The sequence below is a fragment of the Physella acuta genome, unplaced genomic scaffold (genome assembly GCF_028476545.2).
Source record: "Physella acuta isolate Inbredline_101_S28 unplaced genomic scaffold, ASM2847654v3 ptg000374l, whole genome shotgun sequence".
Taxonomy (NCBI): domain Eukaryota; kingdom Metazoa; phylum Mollusca; class Gastropoda; family Physidae; genus Physella; species Physella acuta.
This window is the reverse complement of record NW_026731893.1, coordinates 229,817-251,039: the sequence shown is the minus strand read 5'-3', so window position 1 is coordinate 251,039 and position 21,223 is coordinate 229,817. Positions and strand designations below refer to the sequence as shown.

The following is a 21,223-nucleotide window of genomic DNA, read 5'->3' as shown; positions in this document are numbered from 1 at the left end:
AGCACAGCAGTGCGAACGAGGGGGCGGGGTTACAAATACTAACTGTGACACGATTTTGTTTGGGCCCTGTTGTATATACGGTAAGTGGGGCGCTGTTTAGGTTCGTTTTTGTGGGGCGCTGTTTAGGTTCGTTTTTGTTTTATTTCGTTTATATTTTTAGTTTGCTTAAGCCACGTCTACACTTGCAACATGTATACCATACATGTATACAGAAGCGTAGCGAGGGGGGTGGTACGGACCGCACCGGGTAACACCATTTAGGGGGGGGGGGTGACACCAAGGCAAAAATAGCAAAATATATAGAGAAAAACTTGAGGGGAGGGGTGCAAATCGAAAGTTTGAGGGGAAGGGGGTGCAAATCGAAAAGTTGAGGGGGGGGGGGTGCAAATCGAAAATTTGTCCCCGGGAAGTGTCGCTACGCCTTTTCGGGGGGGGGGGGGTGACAGCATTTAGTGCCGCACCGGGTGACACCCGACTCTCTACGCCACTGCATGTATAGAAAAAAAAGCCCGACTTGCAGCAACTAGGTAAACGTGTTGCGTGGGGGAAAAATGTTTTCATATAACATTTACTTGTTGCAAGTTTTTGTTTTTTCTGTATATGCATAGTAGGTTTACATGTCGGAAATGTAAACGTGATGTTATAATTCATATATACTAAGTTGCAATAATAGAATGTAGACTCCAACTCGAGACTGATCACTGACGCCGACCTAATGACGTCGATTACTAGACATCAACTAATTAGTACCCGCATATTTCATCATGTAACGGCGTGGTCGTGCGGTAGAGCGTACGATACTATTCCGAAAATTTTCACGATGTCTCCGAGCCCACCCAGCGCTGATGGGTACCCACATTCGACTGGGGGGGCGGGGGGGGGGGGGGAGTAAGGAAGTTTGGATTAGTGTTGATCACATTGTCCACTTTATATACCGCGACCAGCGAAACAGATCAACTCTACTTCATCTGTCGCATATGAAACTGTTCCTTTCATTTGTAGGTACACTACAACCGTCATATATATTACATATATATATATAACTATATATATATATAGTATATATATATATATAGTATATATATATATATATATATATATATATATATATATATATATATATATATATATATATATATATATATATATATATATATATATATATGTATATATAGGCATATACATATATTTTTTCTTCCCATATATGTAGGTGTATATATATATATATATATATATATATATATATATATATATATATATAGTATATATATATGAATATATAGGCATATACATATATTTTTTCTTCCCATATATGTAGGTGTATATATATATATATATATATATATATATATATATATATATATATATATATATATATATATATATATATATATATATATATATATATATATATATATATATATATTATAGTATATATATATATTGTAATGTTTTTACTGCTCTCAAAAAAATGTGCTGTTCTATTGTAATATTCTTGCTTCTATCAAATGTAGCGTTTTTCTTCTCTTCTATTTCTCACTCTCAGTCACAGTCACAGACGATCAAGAATGAAGAATAAGCCGTCTTCTGTAAATCTTTATTTGACTATCTTTCTTGAGCGGGAATAGTCTGTGTAGCGCGCATCTAACAAGACTATAGCGCCAATACGTGTGCTGCATAAATTACTGGCTAGGGCCGTCGTTTCTCCATCCCCTCTAAGGCTAACGCACCGGCTTATATACCCCACCCGCGAGCGTCTCGGATGACACCTTGCTCTTGGCACGAATTCTAACGCTTACCTGTGAAAATTTCCCCCGCTTTTGTGCTAACCGACCCCAAATAACCCTATATAAAAACTTAACGCGATCTCCTAAAATTCTAATAAGCTTATCCTCTGAAACCACAGACAATTCCCTTTACAATGATACCAATTACAATAAACATCAATAAGTTGTTCTTCAACAATAATACTTCAAGCATGCAAATATTGTAAACATATAATCAAATACACCTAATTAAAGTAGATTTCAATAATATCGGCTTGCTCCTAACTAACACTAAGATATTCTAATTAAAGATCAAGCTTGGCCTAATAGTTCATCCAATTTTCATGCTATAATACCAACTATTTATTAAGATATGACTTTTCTTCTTGCTCTACTAAGCACAATTGACTAATTTCTAACAAATTCACTACAATATATATATCCTGTCCATGTCAGTGAACCTGTTTAACATGAGAGCTCTGGCCGAGTTTGATGCCGATGAGACTACCTGTGTCAAGAAAACTCTGATCACGGCTGACTTCCCCTCACCTGGGCTACATTTTACCTGGTTCAGAATCATCATGAAAACAAACGGTACCTTTTCTTTTCATCTTCTGTTGTTTGTTCTTTTTTATCTGAGTGCCTACGGTGTTTATTTTGTTTTTTGTTTTATATTTACAAAAATGTGCGTATTGAAGAGTTCTTCACACCTCCCTCCCCCAAAAAATCCTGAAAACAAACGGTACCTTTTCTTTTAATAATCTGTTGTTTGTTCTGTTTATCCGAGCGTCTATGGTGTTTAATTTGTTTTTTTTAAAATATATATATATATATATATATATATATATATATATATATATATATATATATATATATATATATATATATATATATATATATATATATATATATATAATGTTTGATTTTTTTTATTGTTACATTTTCTTCACTACCAGTTACTTTTAAAGACGTAGTAATTAGCATGGTCAATGTGTCGGGAGGGTCAGAAGACTTTGAAAACTTCCGCGTCCAATTGGTCAGCAGTACCACAGCAGACGTCAGCTGCCTCGCCATCCACACACACATCACCAGACTGTTGCTTAGGAGCACCCAGCCTCTTGATGTCTGCTCTATTTACTTTGCTTCAGGTAATTCACAGGTAGAAACTCAAAACAGATGTTCGATACTTTTCACTTGAGGTATATCTACATACATTTGCCAATGAAACATAAAACAAGTTAAATTTAAAGTGCTTTTACGAAATGAAGTGAATGCGTTATTCGTAATTCATAGAACATTCCTTTTTAAAAATCATCATCATCTTTTCCCGGTCGTGCAGAGTTTCTTCCAGGCATCTCTTCGGGAAGGGGGGGGGGCTCCGCCCCCGAAGCAAGTCTACCCCCCCCCCCCGAACGAAATGAAATTTATATAGAAAATATATACTTTTAACAGTGTCCGCCCCCCGAAGAAAGTCTACCGCCCCCCGAAAATTTCAAGTCCCCCCGTCCCCCCCCCCCTCCCGGAGAAAAAAAGTCTGGAAGAAACACTGCGGTCGTGGTCAAGACACATGGGGCAGATGAAGTTGAGTTTATCAGTTTCAATGACCTCAGCATATAGAGCGATAGTGTGGTCAGTGCTATGCCCAGCCGCCTTATTTTCCCTAACTTGAGCTGGTTGGACCCAGGGACGTCCTATACAGTGTTCCTTCCAGACTTTTTTCTCCGGGAGGGCACTTGAAATTTTCGTGGGGGGGGGGGGGGGGGCGGTAGACTTTCTTCATCCCGAAGAGATGCCTGGAAGAAACTCTGGTCCTAAAGACTTGAGCCCGTGATCTGAACTCTACTTCTTCTTCTTCATTCTCTAGAATTTCGGGTTAGCAGTCGTAAAATCTACGATTTGGCCAGGCCGTCCCTTTTTAAAAAAATGTAGCAATAATAATATTTTGAATATATTTAGATTATTAAGAAGTGTTAAATATTACTTCTTAAAAATCTAAGTATATTTAATTATTAATTATTATTATTATTTAATATAATTATTATTGGTATATCCCATTTTTAACCATATTACTTGATCTAAAATATAATATTAGTTTACAGTTATATCTATGAATTGAATATTTTAATACATTTCCTTCTCTAAAAATTGTCACCAGGGCTACCGCCCCCCTCACACCCCCATGCTTCGCCAAAACAAATTCCAAACACTTAGAAACATTTTTTTACTGCAGGTCACAATATAAATTTCCGCGAGACCAGGACGATACAAGGCACCGAGTTATCGAATAACGTCTTCGACGACCTATCGCGAACGTGCGATACCTTAACGACAGCGAAAAAATTCGACGTTACCCTGGACTCAGTCTATGAAATTTTATCTTTGTCGGTAACATCAAGTAACGGTAAGATTAATGTTGGTCTGTTTCTTAATTATTTTAATACGAACAGACCCGCGGCATATCATACGCCGCTATTTAGTTGTTTTATTTTCTACTTTTCAGTAATTCATAATTTGTGATTTCGACAGTACCAATGCTGCTACTGAAAATATTTGCTTTAAAACACTATCAGTAGGTCGTTAAGGACGATACTACCCCCACCCTCCTTTCCCCCAACTCCTACCTACACCCCCCTGTGAAAGCAGCCTCCTCTTAGTTACCTCCCCTAAGTTTAAAATCGTTTTAAACTAAATTATCTGCCCCTAGTATAACCGTCACTAAACCCGGCTCTACGATTGTAAACATTTAGCGTGAACCAAAGCTCACCAGACCATGTAGGAGTGGGGTGGTAGGGAGCGTGCTTACAGCTTGTTTTCTAGCGTCTCCCAGAAGAGAATTATATATATAGATATATATAAGTTAATCCAGACCTACCAGGAAAGAAAGAAGAGCATTGGGGGTCATACAGTGGGGTGCGGGGGTGCGGTAAGCACCGGGTGTCATCATCCAAGGGGGCGACACCAAGGCAAAAACAACAATACTTACTTTGAAAGCATATGATTTACATGAGAATATGATTTACAGAGAGGAGAAAAACAAAGATTGGGGGGAGAGAAAAAAATTGGGGGGGGGGGGGGGGGCGGCTCTTAGGGCTTACTCTTTTACAGCAAAACACCCACTGTTGCGGCCGATGTTACACTTTCAACTAGAATCATTACGAATTAAAAATTTATATGTGTAGCTGCTTAGCTTGACCGGGTTTTACCCAGCACGGTGACTTTGGGTGTCACCCTCTACCCTCCCACACACTCCTCTGGTGAATGGTGTCATGAAATGGGCAGTGACGTATTTAACAGTTTGCGCTTTTACATTAGCCATTTTTTTTTTGCATGGATGTCACCCCTACCCCAACACCGATGACATTTAGTACTTAAAAATTAATTAAGCTATAATCCTATGTTAAACTGAACCAAGCTATTCTTTCTCGATAAGTATAGTACTTTTCGTCTTGGTGTCGCCCCTTTGGATGGTGTCACCCGGGGCGTACTGTACCCCCGCACCCCACTGCGTGACGCCAATGCTCTTCTTTTTCATGTATTTTCCATTTTTAAATCTAATTTAAACTATCCCAGTTCAGACGATCATTTGGATGTATGACAAAGATGGCACCCTCGTTAGGAAAGTAACCAACGTGAAAAGCGCGGAATATATTAATATGTATGATAGTAGCAGTACCAGCATTAAAAAATTAACGGTCCAAATTACGAGAACTTTAAACAACGCCGAAGCAACGTTGTGTCATCTTGCTCTGTCCGGAGGTAAGTAAACTTTTGATTGAAATAAATTAGACCAAGTTTTTATTTTTATTTTTGAGAGCTAAAGTACATATAGGAAATCTAAGTGTTCATCTTCAATCCAAAGCGCTGATAATTTAATTTAAATTCAAGTTTGTAAGATCAGTAAACGCTCATGCTTGTGAGCAATCATTATGTTAGTTAGGCCATACAGTGGCATACAGTCATTTTGTTAGATCATGCAATATCATGTTAGGTCGCATAGTCAGCATGCTAGTTAGTTCCAATCATCAAAGTAGGTCATACAATCATTATGCTAGTTAGGTTATACAATCATTATGCTAGTTAGGTCATGCAATTATCATGTTAGTTAGGTCATATAATCCTCATGCTAGTTATGTTACACAATCATCAAGCTAGAAAGGTCATACAATCTTTACATTAGGTCATACAATCATCATGCTACAATCAGTATGCTGGAAAGGTCATACAATCATTATACTAGTTAGGTCATAAAATCATGCTGGTAAGGTCATACAATCACATCATGCTAGTTAGGTCATACAATCATCATGCTAGTTAGGTCATACAATCATTAAACTGGTAAGTTCATACACTCATCATGCTAGTTAGGTCATACAATCATTATGCTAGTTAGGTCATACAATCATTATGCTGGTAAGGGTACACAATCACATCATGCTAGTTAGGTCATACAATCACATCATGCTAGTTAGGTCATACAATCCATTCCAGAATGTTCCCCTCCTCGTTACGGAAAATTTTGTGAAAATGTTTGCAGACGTCAGTGCTACCAGCGCCGTTGCTATTCGGACGGTCACTGTGTTCATTGTCCAGCGGGTAGAACCGGCCAGCACTGTGAGACAGGTAGATACAGCTTTCTTCTAACCTGGGTAGCAGAGTTTCTTCCAGGCATCTCTTCGGGGGGGGGGGGGGGGTAAGAGCCCCCTCGAAGAAAGTCTACCGCCCCCCCCCCCTTACCTCAAGAACGAAATGGAATTTATATAGAAAATATACTTTTACCAGTGTCCACCCCCCCCCCCCCCCCAAGGAGAAAATATTGACCCCCCCCCCTCGAAAATATCAAGCCCCCCCCCCCCTACCTCAAGAACGAAATGGAATTTATATAGAAAATATACTTTTACCAGTGTCCGCCCCCCCCCCGGAAAATATTGACCCCCCCTCGAAAATATCAAGTGCCCCCCCCCCCCCACCACCCCGGGGAAAAAAATCTGGAAGAAACACTGCTGGATAGTGGTGCTGTTTTATGGTGCTGGTAGTGGGAGCCCCGAGTTCGAATCTGGGATCAAGGCTATAGAACTGATGGGTATCTAGCACACGTTAGGAAAAGTAAAGGCGGCTGGGTATAGTACTGACCATACTATCGATTCATATGCCGAGGTCACAGAAACAGGTGAACTCTACTTCACTTGCCCCTTGTACCGCCAAGTTAGAAAGGGAACTTTACTTTATAGTCAGAGTAATATGTGATTCGTTGTCCATTCGTTGTCCATTCGCAAGAATGTGAAATCGCAATTATTAAAAAAGTACCTAATAATTTATAACTTTGATTAGATTACATTAACTATATTCAAAGGCGTAGCGATATATTTAGGTGCACAAGACGAACTATCACTTTTGCGCCCCATCTTCAAATTAGACCTATATATAAGTATTCGCGTTGGTGAAAATGCGCCACCACCTCCCTTTTTGGAAAAAGTTGGGGGGACGGGGGACGGGGGGGGGGGACTGGGGGACGACGCGTTTTAATAACTTTTGCCTAGGGCGCTAAATAACCTGGCGCCGGCACTCTGAGTATTTAACTCACGTTAGAGAAAATAAAGGCAGCAGGGTAAAGTGCCGACCACACCCTCCCTTCACATGCCGAGGTTACAGAAAAATAAACTCTACTTCATCTACCTAATGGATCGCCAGGCCTAAAGAAGATTCTTTACTTTTTCATTTCACGAATTAGTTGACGAGAGTAGTTATCTTCTGGACACCTCAACCGATTTAGACCAGCCGACCAACACCAGACCGACCTCGGCAGACACCTTTCAACAATTGGTGTCTGAGAACTTTGACCTCCTGGCCGTGCTGACGTTGGTCCTAGGGGTGTTGCTGTGTGTTATCGTCATCATCATCGTCATCTGCTTGTACCCGGCGCACATCGTAGAGGTCATAGGTAAAGTCTGTTGTGTATTTATGTATAGAGGTCATAGGTCAAGGTTATGTATTTATGTATAGAGGTCATAGGTCAAGGTTATGTATTTATGTATAGAGGTCATAGGTCAAGGTTATGTATTCATGTATAGAGGTCATAGGTCAAGTCTTCTGTTCTTTTTTAATGTTTGGAGGTCATAGGTAAATTCTGTTATGTATTTATGTATAGAGGTCATAGGTAAAGTCGTGTTTATGTATTTATGTATAGAGGTCATAGGTCAAGGTTATGTATTAATGTTTGGGTTCATAGGTAAAGTCTGTTATGTATTTATGTATAGAGGTCATAGGTAAAGTCTGTTATGTATTTATGTATAGAGGTCATAGGTCAAGGTTATGTATTTATGTATAGAAGTCATAGGTAAAGTCGTCTGTTTTTTTTAAAATTAATATTTGGAGGTCAAAGGCCAAGTCGTGGGAGGGGGGCGGACACTGGCAAAATTTCTATATAAATTTCTTTTTCGTTCTGGAGGGGAGGGGGTGGTAGACTATCTCTGCCCCACATCCCCCTTCCAAAAAGATGCCTGGAAGAATCACTGGATAAGTAACTAGTGAGGTGAGAAATATAAATTATTTGTGTAGCTCGAACATCCTGTTCTTGGCGCTTGTTGTGTTAAACACATAGTTTTTGTGATACATTGTTTGCTGGTTGTGCAAGTGAACGAAAAATTTTTGCATAATTTTAAATTGTATTAAAAAATTTCGTCTGTGGCTAAAGCTATTTAAAACTTATATCTGTATCGTTGTAATTAACCTAAAATGTAAAAAAAAAAAATAATAAGAAAAACAGTTTCAAATGGAGTAAATATTATTTGCAACATGTGATTAATAATTGCTTTTTTATTTAAAAACAGGTAACGACCAACTAGAGGAATATATGAGTAAGTTGAATGCTAATTGAATTAGTCAGTTGAATGCTAATTAACGTCTGCTGCATGCTAATTGAATGAGTCTGTTGCATGCTAATTAAATTAATATAAAGGTTGTTCCGGGTACACCGGCGTGATGGTAGAGTCTACCCCTACCAGCATCGTACCCCCCTCCAATGATTTGTTAACATTCCTCTCTCAATGATTTATCAATTGTTAACATTCCTCTCTCAAAAATTAATAACTTGTTAACATTCCTCTCTAATTGACTTGTTAACATTCCTCTATAAAAAAATTAATGACTTGTTAACATTCCTCTCTAAAAAAATTAATAGCTTGTTAACATTCCTCTCTAATTGACTTGTTAACATTCCTCTATAAAAAAAAATAATAGCTTGTTAACATTCCTCTCTAATTGACTTGTTAACATTCCTCTCTAATTGATTTGTTAACATTCCTCTCTAAAAATTAATGACTATTTAACATTCCTCTCTAATTGACTTGTTAACATTCCTCTCTAAAAATTATTGACTATTTAACAATCCTCTCTCAACAATGTATGGCGTGTCCACACTCTCCCTCCCTGCAACGATTCCATAATGTCCACACTCTCCATCAACAATTAATTACTTGTCCACACTCAACAATTATTAACTTGTCCACACTCTCCCTCAACAATTAACTACTTGTCCACACTCAACAATTATTGACTTGTCCACACTCTCCCTCAACAATTATTGACTTGTCCACACTCTCTCTCAACAATTATTGACTTGTCCACACTCTCCCTCAACAATTATTGACTTGTCCACACTCTCCCTCAACAACTATTGACTTGTCCACACTCTCCCTCAACAATTATTGACTTGTCCACACTCTCCCTCAACAACTATTGACTTGTCCACACCCCAACCAACAACGAATCTATAATGTCCACACTCTCCCTCAACAATTATTGACTTGTCCACACTCTCCCTCAACAATTATTGACTTGTCCACAATCTCCCTCAACAATTTAATTACTTGTCCACACTCTCCCTCAACAATTATTGACTTGTCCCCCCCCCCCCCACCTGCAGGACTACGGGAAGCCGACGAAGAGGACGACACCACCGACAGCAACTCATCAAACTTCGGCTCAGAGAGCGGATTCACTGGCGCTACCTCCCTCAGCCAGTTCACCCTCCAGTCCAACTTCACCGAGGCTACCTCCATCTCTAGCCTCTCCTCCATCAGAATGATGTAAATAAAAGACGCGATTTGTGTACGATACGGCTTTGAGCTCTTTGTTCCTTGATTTATAATATTTTAATCGTCATTTTATCTGAGTGTTTCAAAACAATCGCCGGTTGTGGTGTAAGAGGAGTGTTTCATAAATGACGTCACGTTTTTAAATTGATATTTTTAAACCAATCTTACATCATCACAGAAAGCCACCCCCCCCCCCCCCCCATTCCTATTATGGCGTCAAGAAGTTCTATTCCACCCTCTACCAGCCCAAGAGGCAAAATTCAAACGATAATTAACATACACATTATAAGTTCTAGTAACACTTTCCAACCACCCCTTCCCTTCGTCACATACATCAATCCTCCAATCTCTCTAATGAATGTATTATGACGTCATTTACATCCTCCCACCCACTTAAGTCTGGAGAGTTTAAGTAAACGGGGACACAATTTCTTTCGATGACATCGCATAACACAGTAATGAGTAACTTACCTGCCCCTGTCATCTTCGCCGATGAATTTTCAACATGGTATTGTACAAATATTTTGGAACACAAAGCATGACATTTTCACCCCAATTCCTCCCCACTCATGTAACGCTATAGACCTCCGCCCCTCATATTGCATAAGCTTTCTAGGACCCCCCTCCCCCCTGGGCACTCAAATAAGTCTTATTTTCTTTCTAATAGTCGGTTTATACAGCAATTTTAGAGGAAACATCGCTTGTTCATATTCAAACAGTTCATATTCAAACATCGCTTGTTCATATTCAAACAGTTTATATTCAAACATCGCTTGTTCATATTCAAACATGGCATGTTCATATTCAAACATCGCTTGTTCATATTCAAACATCGCTTGTTCATATTCAAACATCGCTTGTTCATATTCAAACATCGCTTGTTCATATTCAAACATCGCTTGTTCATATTCAAACATCGCTTGTTCATATTCAAACATCGCTTGTTCATATTCAAACATCGCTTGTTTATATTCAAATATCGCTTGTTCATATTCAAATATCACTTGTTCATATCCATTAGAAATTATTGTTAGGTCTTATATGGAACTGAAAGAAAGTCTCAGCCGGTGATCTAACCACCTCTCTGTTCCACCTTAGCTCCCCCACCACCGAACAAGTTTTATGTTATCCTAGTTATCCTAATTAATGAAAAAGCTAAGAATCCAACAACACATTTCAAGGACCCTCTCTTGTTATCGCAGGGTAAATAATGTCATAAAATCAAGTACAATTGTTGGTTGTAAGGACAAGAGGGGGGGGGTGTTGTTATGGTATGTTAATTTTCAGGACAACCGTCCTAGGTTTGGGACTTGTGAAAGAGATTATCTTGCCGAGTAGGTCTCTTAGACAATAGTAACCTAGACCCAAATCATCCAGTGCAAACAATATCCATAAATAGTCTCTGACTTTCTGACTACTCACTACAATGTATTTCTAGGGTTTACGACAAATGCCCTTCAACTCGCTGCGCCCGATGTGGAGGTCCACGGCCCTGTCACTCCGGAGCAAAATTGGGATTTTCAACACAAATGTTAAGGCAGTGCTACTCTATGGCTCGGAGACCTGGATGGCTACGAAGACAAATACTGATAGGCTACAGGCGTTCGTAAACAAATGCTTACGACATATACTCAAAATAAGATGGCCAGACAAAATATCAGACAAAGACCTGTGGCAAATTTTAAAGCAACAGCCAATAGAGAAAGATATCAAGGCCCGTAAATGGGGATGGATCGGACACCCGTTAAGAAAAGAAAAAGAAAACATCGCAAAACATGCATTGGACTGGAATCCCCAGGGGAAAAGGAGGGTGGGCCGGCAAAGTAAAACATGGAAGAGAACGGTTGAGGAAGAGGCAAAAACAGCTGGGCTCTCATGGGCACAGATTATAGGAGCAGCCCAAAACCGAGTTCGCTGGAAATGTGTGGTTGCAGCCCTTTGCTCCCCAGGGGCCACAAAGGAGTGATGATGATGATGACGACAAATGCCGGAATAGAAGTTTGCCTGAATACGACAAATGCTGGAATAAACGTTTGCCTGAATACGACAAATGCCGGAATAAACGTTTGCCTTAATACGACAAATGCCGGAATAAACGTTTGCCTGAATACGACAAATGCCGGAATAAACGTTTGCCTTAATACGACAAATGCCGGAATAAACGTTTGCCTGAATACGACAAATGCCGGAATAGAAGTTAGCCTGAATACGACAAATGCCGGAATAGAAGTTTACCTGAATACGACAAATGCCGGAATAAACGTTTGCCTGAATGCGACAAATGCCGGAATAGAAGTTTGCCTGAATACGACAAATGCCGGCTCCTTCTTCGCATTCGGACAAAATTCCATTAAGGCATTTCTCGTTTTCGGGCTAAAGTCCATTCGAGCATTTGTCCTCTTTCGGCAAACATCCACTTGGGCATTTGTCGCACAGAACAAGCTTCCGTTCAGGTAAATGTCCATTGGGCTAATTGTCTTTCGGGCAAACGCCCAGCCCTAGTATGGTTAATGCATAGAATTTACAGGTATCGCCGTAAAAACTTCGTTACTTTTTCAAACCTGGCTGTCCATGGGCAGATAAAGAAAATGTTCACTTGTTTCTGTGACCTCGGTATTAAACAGATTGTGCGGTCAACACGATGCACAGACGACTTTACTTTCCCCAATGCGAGTCAGGTACCCATTAGAGCTGAGTTGACTCACACGGACTTGAACCAGGGATCCAACTCGAGACTTTCGGGTTAGCAGTCGTGCAAACCGACCAAGCCGTTTCCAAAACTCGGTAGGTAGGTCAATCCCTCCCCCTGCTAAAGTAAATATACCTCTTCAGACCTAGCGATCCACTGGGTAGATGAAGTAGAGTTAATAAATATTAAGTGTAACCAGCCGCTTTTACTTTCCCTAATGTGAGCTAGGTACCCATCAGAGCTGGGTGGACTCAGGGATGTTCTACTGAATTGAACCCGGATTCGAACTCGAGTATTTCGGTTACGTGTCTAGCGCCTTTCCCTTAGACTTACACCTTATTTTATTGATAAAGCCAAGTGGATATTCATTTAAGTATTAATCTATAGACAAAACAATAAACACGATTAATTTACAGTTTAATTAATCATAAATAATCATAAATAATCATAAATAATCATAAATAATCATAAATAATCATAAATAATCATAAATAATAATAAATAATCATAAATAATCATAAATAATCATAAATAAGCAAAAAAATTAAAAAAATCCACGGGATTATGGGTCCAAAACTGTGCGGCCAGTTGTTGTTACATGCTTTATCAATAGCTTATCCCACTCACTGAGGGTGATCATGAGAAGGGTCACTTGGCCTGGTAACCCTAATCCCAGCCTGTCATGATTAGTGTTGCCTCTAAGCTGCGCGGTTGCGCGGCCGCGCAGTACTTTTGTAAAGTACATATATCCTTGTATAAGACTTTTAGAACACTGCGCACACAAAATACAAGTTGTATACTAGCTTTTTCCCCCTTAGAGGGAATGTTGGTCATGACAGTGGCGTAACGAGGTCGGGTGTCACCCGGTGCGGCACTTAATGGTGTCACCCCCCAGAGGCGTAGCGACCCTTCTCGGGTACAAACTTTCAAATTTTCGATTTGCACTCCACTTTCGATTTGCACCCCCCCCCCTCAAACTTTCGATTTGCACCCCCCTCAAGTTTTTCTCTATATATTTTGCTATTTTTTGCCTTGGTGTCACCCCCCTAAATGGTGTCACCCCCTCGCTACGCCTCTGGGTCATGATCAAATGTCGCACACACATTACGTACACAAGTACACACCACGGCCGTGTACAGATAAATTTATGTACGGGGTTATAAGATGGGACGAGGGGCGAGCGAAGAGTTCATGTGACCTATCACATGGGAGGTCAGAATCACGTGTCATCACTCGCCATATTTAAGATAACACCATGACCTTCGTACGACAGGTCTACATACCCCTGCACTCTGTGAAGGTCAAGTGTAACAGCTGTATTAGACGTTTAACAATCATGCGAAAATTAAAAAAAAAAAAAAATTTCGTACCCTGATTGTCATTTTAGCAGATGTAGCAGAGTTCACCATTTCGTTTGGCTTCGGTACATGATCCGCTAGATTTTAAAAATTCCAGAATCATCCACTTTCCCCAAGTTAAGCGACGTAACCACCTCAGGTTTCTTACAGACAAAACGAGCACCTTTGGACAAAAAATCGACCTCGATATCGCTAATGTATAAGAGAATATATGGATATCCCCCCAGTGTTTCTTCCAGAACTTTTTCTCCGGGGGGGGGGGGGGGGGGGGCAGTGTTTCTTCCAGACTTTTTTCTCCGGGGGGGCACTTGACATTTTCGGGGGGGGGGCGGTCAACGTTTTCCGGGGGGGGGGGGGGGTAAAAGTATGTTTTCTATATAAATTCCATTTCGTTCGAGGGGGGGGGGGGCGGTAGTTTTCTTCGGGAGGAAGGCCCCCCCCCCCCAAGAGATGCCTGGAAGAAACTCTGCCCCCCCCCCAACCCCATACCTCTTTTAGACAATTTTCTTTTAGGTGAGGGGGGCACTTGAAACTTTCGGGGGGGGGGGGCAGCGTTTCTTCCAGACTTTTTTCTCCGGGGGGGGGCACTTGCAATTTTCGGGGGGAGGCGGTAGACTTTCTTCGGGGGGGGGGGGGGGGGTCGGACACTGTTAAAAGTATATATTTTTTCTATATAAATTTCATTTCGTTGGGGGGGGGGGGGGCGTTAGACTCTCTTCGGGGGGGGGGGGGGGGTAGATGCCTGGAAGAAACTCTGTTATGGACCCTAATTTTCTGAGCCATTGCGCAACTCACTCTATGTTAGCCGTGAACAGATAGCGCATAAAGTAGAAAACAAATTCCTCCAATGATAATGAGTGACAGATAACTCAAGCCCGCGGCAGACGTGACTACTCGAAAAACAACGCGTCATCACGTCTGGTCAGTGACGTGTCGCCACAGCCTATAAAAACCTGGCCAGTCGCGTGCTGTACCGTCTGCACCAAACCATTTAAGAAATTTCACTCCACACGACAGGTTTGCTAGCTCAATTTTAGTGTTTTTTTTTTGTTAAAGTAGACGAAGTTAAATCGCGTAAAAAATTACTTATTAAGTCTGAACTATTGTTTTGAAACGGGCAGCTGTATTAATTTGACGAATTGGAGTTTTTAAAGATTAAGTTTTAAAACACCGACACTGCCAATGCCCACTGCGCATTCAAATGAATCTTATTGCCTCCAATAGTAATGAGATATTTCAGTTCTAGCTCAAAGGCGTAGGCAGCAGGGGAGCAGGGGTAGTGGCAGCACCCGCTGAAAATATTTTCATAAAAGTGACGTCTTATTTTTGGAAAAACATTCAGTTAAAGGTTGAAAAATTTGCGAGACCAAAGAGTAGATGAAGTAGAGGTCATCTGTTTTTAACGACGTTAGCAATGAAATAGATAGTTACAGTAGTCGACTTAACTTTTTCTAAAGTGAGCTGGGTGTCCATCGGAGCTCAAATGACTCAGGAATTTGAACTCGAGTGTTTAAGAAAGCAGCCGTGCGCTTTACCATACGACCATGCCGTCCCATCGTTTAAAGCTGGACCAACAACATAGTGAAAGAAACACGTGTATCGACGCTAGCCACTATTGTTACAGTCTCCAATAAAATATGCGATTAGATATACGTCTTATGCTCTTTACGAATGGTACTGCTTAACGGAATTGTAAATGTAAATTATTTTAACAATATTTTCCCAGCCACCATGTCAAACCCACCAGTAAAACGACACTACGACCCCGCTGTCAAAGAATTTAGAACCGCCCTGCGGCTGGCGGAAGAGACGGGCGCGGCTCCAGAGCTGGTGCAGGCGCTCAAGTACGGCCTGGGGCTGGTGGATCTGAGGGAGCAGTTCACGCTGTTCGGCACCTCCAGCGAGAGCCAGGCTTGTAGGAATATTCTAGAAGAGACGCAGAAGCACGATTGGAAGACGCTGCATCAGCAAGGGAAAACCACGTGGCAATTGATGCCTGCAATGATGAGTGGGACTTTGGAAGGTAGGCTTAGTTTTAAACTGCTTTTAGTCGTACTTTGGAATGTATTATAAGTTTTAAACTGCTATATTGTGATATTTCGGAAAGGAAGACACGTTTCTTTTACTGCTGGTAATTTCGAAAGCAAGGTTAGTTTTTTCTTTCTGCTACATTTAGACTGAATTTTATATGAGTTTTTTTTTTGCTAAACAGGTCAATTCCTAAAATCCATTGTCAGTATCCAGCGAGCCAAACGTGTCCTTGACATTGGTATGTTTACTGGCTACAGCGCCTTGTCTATGGCTGAAGCTCTACCAGGTATTTCAGATTTATAAAACGTAATCCAAAATCAATGCAAAATCATATAGCATCAGTCTAGCATCAATAAAATATTAAACTAAATCAAAGTAACAGTCATTCAATACACATCGAGCCAACAAGTGTATAACATATCTAAAACTATTTTCTCCAGCTTTAAAAAATAGAGATCTACGATCTTTTAAAAAGATGCGTTTATTATTAAATTAAAAAACAAATAGGCATCATTGATGTTTTTACACCTTTTTATTTAACTTGCTTCCTTTGTCGTCATGGATCGAAACTGCCGAGCAAAATTTCGAGCACTTCTAACTGACCGATTCGTTTCAAACTTGGTACATGGGTCAAGACTTAATGACAATGCTGACTTGGAGTAGAGTTTGGTTGCCATGATAAATGAACGCTACCTATTAGAACTTAGTTTGCTCAGTTCCCCGGATCCTGGCATGGCGTGTTCACATGCTCCTGAACCCACCATGTTGTGTGTATAACACTATGAACACAGTAGTGAGCCAAGTACACATCTATACACATCACCACTTCTCTTATGTATAACACTATGAACACAGTAGTGAGCCAAGTACACATCTATACACATCACCACTTCTCTTATGTATAACACTATGAACACAGTAGTGAGCCAAGTACACATCTATACACATCACCACTTCTCTTATGTATAACACTATGAACACAGTAGTGAGCCAAGTACACATCTATACACATCACCACTTCTCTTATGTATAACACTATGAACACAGTAGTGAGTCAAGTACACACATATACACATCACCACTTCTCTTATGTATAACACTATGAACACAGTAGTGAGTCAAGTACACACATATACACATCACCACTTCTCTTATGTATAACACTAAGAACACAGTAGTGAGCCAAGTACACATCTATACACATCACCACTTCTCTTATGTATAACACTATGAACACAGTTCAGCAATATACACCCACTGTATCACTCCCCACTGCACTGTGTGTAAAACTATGAACATAGTGGTGAGCTGAGTACACATCTATAACCCCCCCCCCCCCCCGACCCACCAGCGCCACTCCCCACTGCACATTGTGTATAACACAATGAACACAGCCGGTGATATTCCCATTTTTATTCGTCTGTCTCAGGTAGATCAAATAAAATATCCATCTAAAGCAGGGGTCTCCAAACTTTTCAATCCGAGGGCCGCATTAACTATCAAATTTCAGTACGGGGGCCAGTTTCTTCCAGACATGTCTTTGATTTTTCTGGGCAGTTCCTCAGCCATCACCAACAAACTATTTTTCCTTGGACAAAAAGATCTCCGCGGGCCGGATGAGAGGACTTCGCGGGCCGCATCCGGCCCGCGGGCCTTAGTTTGAAGACCCCTGATCTAAAGCCTGTGTTTTTAACTCGGGCAGGACGCCAAGACAAAATACAACCTATTCGACTACCTTGCACTTGCGAGATACTAGTTCAAGACTAAGCTTCAGTTGTAATGTTAATTCGTATTTCAGACGATGGAGAATTGTTTACTATTGACCAAGACGAGTATCTCAAAACTTATGTAGGGGAAACATTGCTTGCTAAGTCGCCGAGCAAAAAGAAAATTAAAATCTTAATCGGTGTGTATGTTGTCAGCTCATGTATGAATAATTTATATCTTTAAAAAATGTATTTTAATATCTTAATATATCTTTAATATATTAAAGAAACAGTCAAGTAGTTAAAACATTATATCTATAATATTTTATAGTTATATATAATTGTAAGTAGTTTACAAAATTAGCTTGTGTGTATGCAGTTTAATACGTTAGGATGTGGTGTTTTCTAGTCTATCACATTGGCTCTATTAGTATTCTATTTGATTTTGTAATGATAACTTAACATTTTTACTTTCTCGTATATACGAAGTATAGAGAAAGTCTTGTAATCGTGCAAAAAAAAAAAATCGAGATTTTTGCAAATCTCGACGTTTTACATCTCACTGATACGGAAAAACATAATTTTGCAATCTTGTCCGTATGTCTGTGTGTCCGTGTGTGTGTGTGTGTGTGTGTGTGTGTGTGTGTGTGTCCGTGTGTAAACACGATAACTTGAGTACCGTTACAGCTAGGTTGATGAAATTTCATATACAAGTATTATATCAAAATCGTAGATCCGTATCAACTTTTGAGCGATTTCGGATAACCGGAAGTGGTACTTTTTCTACTTTGAATTTTTCAAAAGCCTATAACTTGAGTACTATTTCAGATAGATAAATGAAATTTCACATGTAAGTAAAAGATCTAATTCTCTACCTTCTGTTAAATTTTGAGTAATTTCCGTTGACCGGAAGTAGTACTTTACGCTACTTCCGATTTCTCAAAAAACTAATGTAAATTTATAAAGTACTAATACTATTGCGCACTATTATACACACCTTTATTAGGCGTTCGCTTGGTGCGCAATTGTTTTTTTACTGAGATTCTATTCTATTTTTAAAAGTTTCAGTATTTAAAATGGATTAAAGATCATAACTATATCCCCAGTTACCATCCCCTGTTGTTTTATATAAGAATATTCGAGAAAGTTTAGGGGAGATCACTACCGGTTTATTTTACAGGGAAAGCCTCAGAGATTATCAAAAAGATGGTAGAGCAAAAGGAGACGTTTGACATCATGTTTTTAGATGCGGACAAGTCACATTACTTGGAATACTTTAAGGTGTTGTGTAATATTTGTGTCATATAGGCCGTTAACAATTTAAACATTTAAAAAATTATCATTTCTCCTTGCATTATTATGATAATTATTTTATTTTTCGTTTCGTTTCTTGTACATTTTTACTTTTTATTTTACAAAAAAAATGTAGATTAACGAGTTATCTATCACCTACACATTCACATTTAATGTTTATAAGAGGACAGATAGGATCATAATAACTCAACACATTCGATAAATAGCTTTCAAAATATTAACTGTAGTGTTTTGTTTCGTTTTCGGCCCGTCTTTAAATTGCTACTTTGTTGCCTTAGAAGACATGTCAGCAAACGATGTTATGGGTCGTTGCAGGGTTGGGGGTTCTGCAGGATTCTGATTTTGAGACCAACCACTATTTAGTGGAGGGGCAGCATTTCTTTCAGATTTAAAAAAAAAAAAAATCCGCAAGGGGGAGGGGGGTGGTAATGACCAAGTGATGATTAAATGAAACATTGTTGAGGGGAGCGTTGTAGGAAATGTGACGGAAAATGCATATAGTTTTTTATCTTCTAAATACAAATGGCTTAAAGTATGCTGATTTTCGTTGGCAGCATCTACAACTTGAGGGGGATAGGGTAGAAATGTCACTGGGTTTTACTTGGAATAGCTCTGTTTTTTTCTGACAAAGTACGGTGTTAGCAGGGTGGGGGAAATCTGGCTTTTTGTGACAAAGTACGGTGTTTGGGTGGGGAAAACTGGCTTTTTGTGACAAAGTACGGTGTTAGGGTGGGGGGAAAACTGGCTTTTTGTGACAAAGTACGGTGTTAGGGTGGGGAAAACTGGCTTTTTGTGACAAAGTACGGTGTTAGGGTGGGGGAAAACTGGCTTTTTGTGACAAAGTACGGTGTTAGGGTGGGGGAAACTGGCTTTTTGTGACAAAGTACGGTGTTAGGGTGGGGGAAAACTGGCTTTTTGTGACAAAGTACGGTGTTAGGGTGGGGAAATTTGGCTTTTTGTGACAAAGTACGGTGTTAGGGTGGGGAAAACTGGCTTTTTGTGACAAAGTACGGTGTTTGGGTGGGGAAAACTGGCTTTTTGTGACAAAGTACGGTGTTAGGATGGGGGAAAACTGGCTTGTTGTGACAAAGTACGGTGTTAGGGTGTGGAAAACTGGCTTGTTGTGACAAAGTACGGTGTTAGGGTGTGGAAAACTGGCTTGTTGTGACAAAGTACGGTGTTAGGGTGGGGAAAACTGATATACAACCCAACTCCTTTTTTTTGGTATGACATATATGTATTAGCCAGTCTTGCCTACTAATTAACCGTTTATTATTCAATGCGTTATATTTTCTCTGTTTAGTATGCATTTGAACAAAACCTGTTGGCACCAAACGGCACGGTGCTAATAGACAACGTCTACAGCCGAGGGGATGCATACATTCCTTCTGCGGGTGAAAACGTCACTAAGACTTTCGTGAAGGCAGTGCACGATGACACCTCTTTGCATAAGGTAACTAAAGGATATAAGGCTATAGCTAAAACAAAACTAATTTAAATATATTCGATATTGCTAGAAACAGAACTGATATAAATATATTTAATATTGTCATAAGATTTAATTATAATAAATAAATTATAATTGTGTTTTGACATCGCCAGGTGCTTGTGCCCATTCGTGACGGTGTTTTGATGATTCGTCGTCTCACTGATGTTGAAAGAGCTGCGGTATAAGCAATACATAATATACATAACATCAGTATATTAACATTGGATTAATTATTACATAATAAAAGAAATTAATCGAGAGATTGAAATATTATGTACGCTATTTTTTGGACTTTTATTTGTGTGACATTTTATTTTTTACACATTATAGAGACCTCTCATGTTCACAAGGAAGGGTTCTGCACAAAAAGACTTTTTTATTTTCGCAAGGGAGGCGCCCAGGGAGGGTGCGATTTTTCTCTATATACCTTATCTATCTATCTATCTATATACTACTAAAAGTCAAGTTTGTTTACATGTTTGAATATTTATTTTTTTGTTTTTTTGTTTGTTTGTTTGTTTGCCTGATCAAGTATCCTGATATGTTCGGCTCTATCTGGAGAGCTGTAAAATAGTATGTAGGTAGAGAATAATTTTTTAATGCAGACAGACTGTTAATCACAAATTTATTTAAAGACGTTAATTAATTTATTGATTTATTCATCGTTAAATTAACCGTATTTTTTAAAAAATGTTAATACTTTGAATAAACTTTGTGGGGATAGTGACGTCCCTTGATAGTGACGTCAGAGTTTTTTGTTGACTCTTTAGTACAATA

At 39.6% G+C, this 21,223-nt stretch overlaps 2 protein-coding genes across 3 annotated transcripts; both read left to right on the top strand.

The window, feature by feature from the left end:
* The first annotated feature begins 6 nt into the window (after window positions 1–6).
* On the top strand, window positions 7–9,871 carry LOC131941864 (uncharacterized). Of its 2 annotated transcripts, XM_059301429.1 has the most exons (9): window positions 7–80; window positions 2,223–2,360; window positions 2,723–2,914; window positions 3,997–4,167; window positions 5,337–5,522; window positions 6,255–6,386; window positions 7,495–7,704; window positions 8,594–8,620; window positions 9,688–9,871. In XM_059301429.1, the coding sequence occupies exons 2-9, from the start codon at window positions 2,237–2,239 to the stop codon at window positions 9,852–9,854; spliced, it is 1,209 nt and encodes a 402-aa protein (XP_059157412.1). In that variant the 5' UTR covers window positions 7–80; window positions 2,223–2,236; the 3' UTR covers window positions 9,855–9,871. The 2 variants fall into 2 exon arrangements, with proteins under 2 accessions (XP_059157412.1, XP_059157413.1); XM_059301430.1 differs by lacking the exon at window positions 5,337–5,522.
* Window positions 9,872–15,636: 5,765 nt separating this feature from the next.
* On the top strand, window positions 15,637–20,703 carry LOC131941829 (O-methyltransferase MdmC-like). Its single transcript, XM_059301379.1, has 6 exons — window positions 15,637–15,929; window positions 16,119–16,223; window positions 17,736–17,843; window positions 18,824–18,924; window positions 20,261–20,410; window positions 20,560–20,703. Exons 1-6 carry the CDS (start codon window positions 15,638–15,640, stop codon window positions 20,629–20,631), a joined length of 828 nt encoding a protein of 275 aa, XP_059157362.1. The 5' UTR covers window position 15,637; the 3' UTR covers window positions 20,632–20,703.
* Window positions 20,704–21,223: the final 520 nt, after the last annotated feature.

Bases quoted from the DNA above. Each gene is read 5' to 3' on its own strand.
- LOC131941829 (XM_059301379.1), top strand. From the start codon at position 15,638: ATGTCAAACCCACCAGTAAAACGACACTACGACCCCGCTGTCAAAGAA. The intron at 16,224-17,735 runs GTATTTCAGATT...TTCGTATTTCAG, and splicing joins TATGGCTGAAGCTCTACCAG to ACGATGGAGAATTGTTTACT. The intron at 20,411-20,559 runs GTAACTAAAGGA...TGACATCGCCAG, and splicing joins ATGACACCTCTTTGCATAAG to GTGCTTGTGCCCATTCGTGA.
- LOC131941864 (XM_059301429.1), top strand. From the start codon at position 2,237: ATGAGAGCTCTGGCCGAGTTTGATGCCGATGAGACTACCTGTGTCAAG. The intron at 7,705-8,593 runs GTAAAGTCTGTT...ATTTAAAAACAG, and splicing joins GCACATCGTAGAGGTCATAG to GTAACGACCAACTAGAGGAA. The intron at 8,621-9,687 runs GTAAGTTGAATG...CCCCACCTGCAG, and splicing joins CCAACTAGAGGAATATATGA to GACTACGGGAAGCCGACGAA.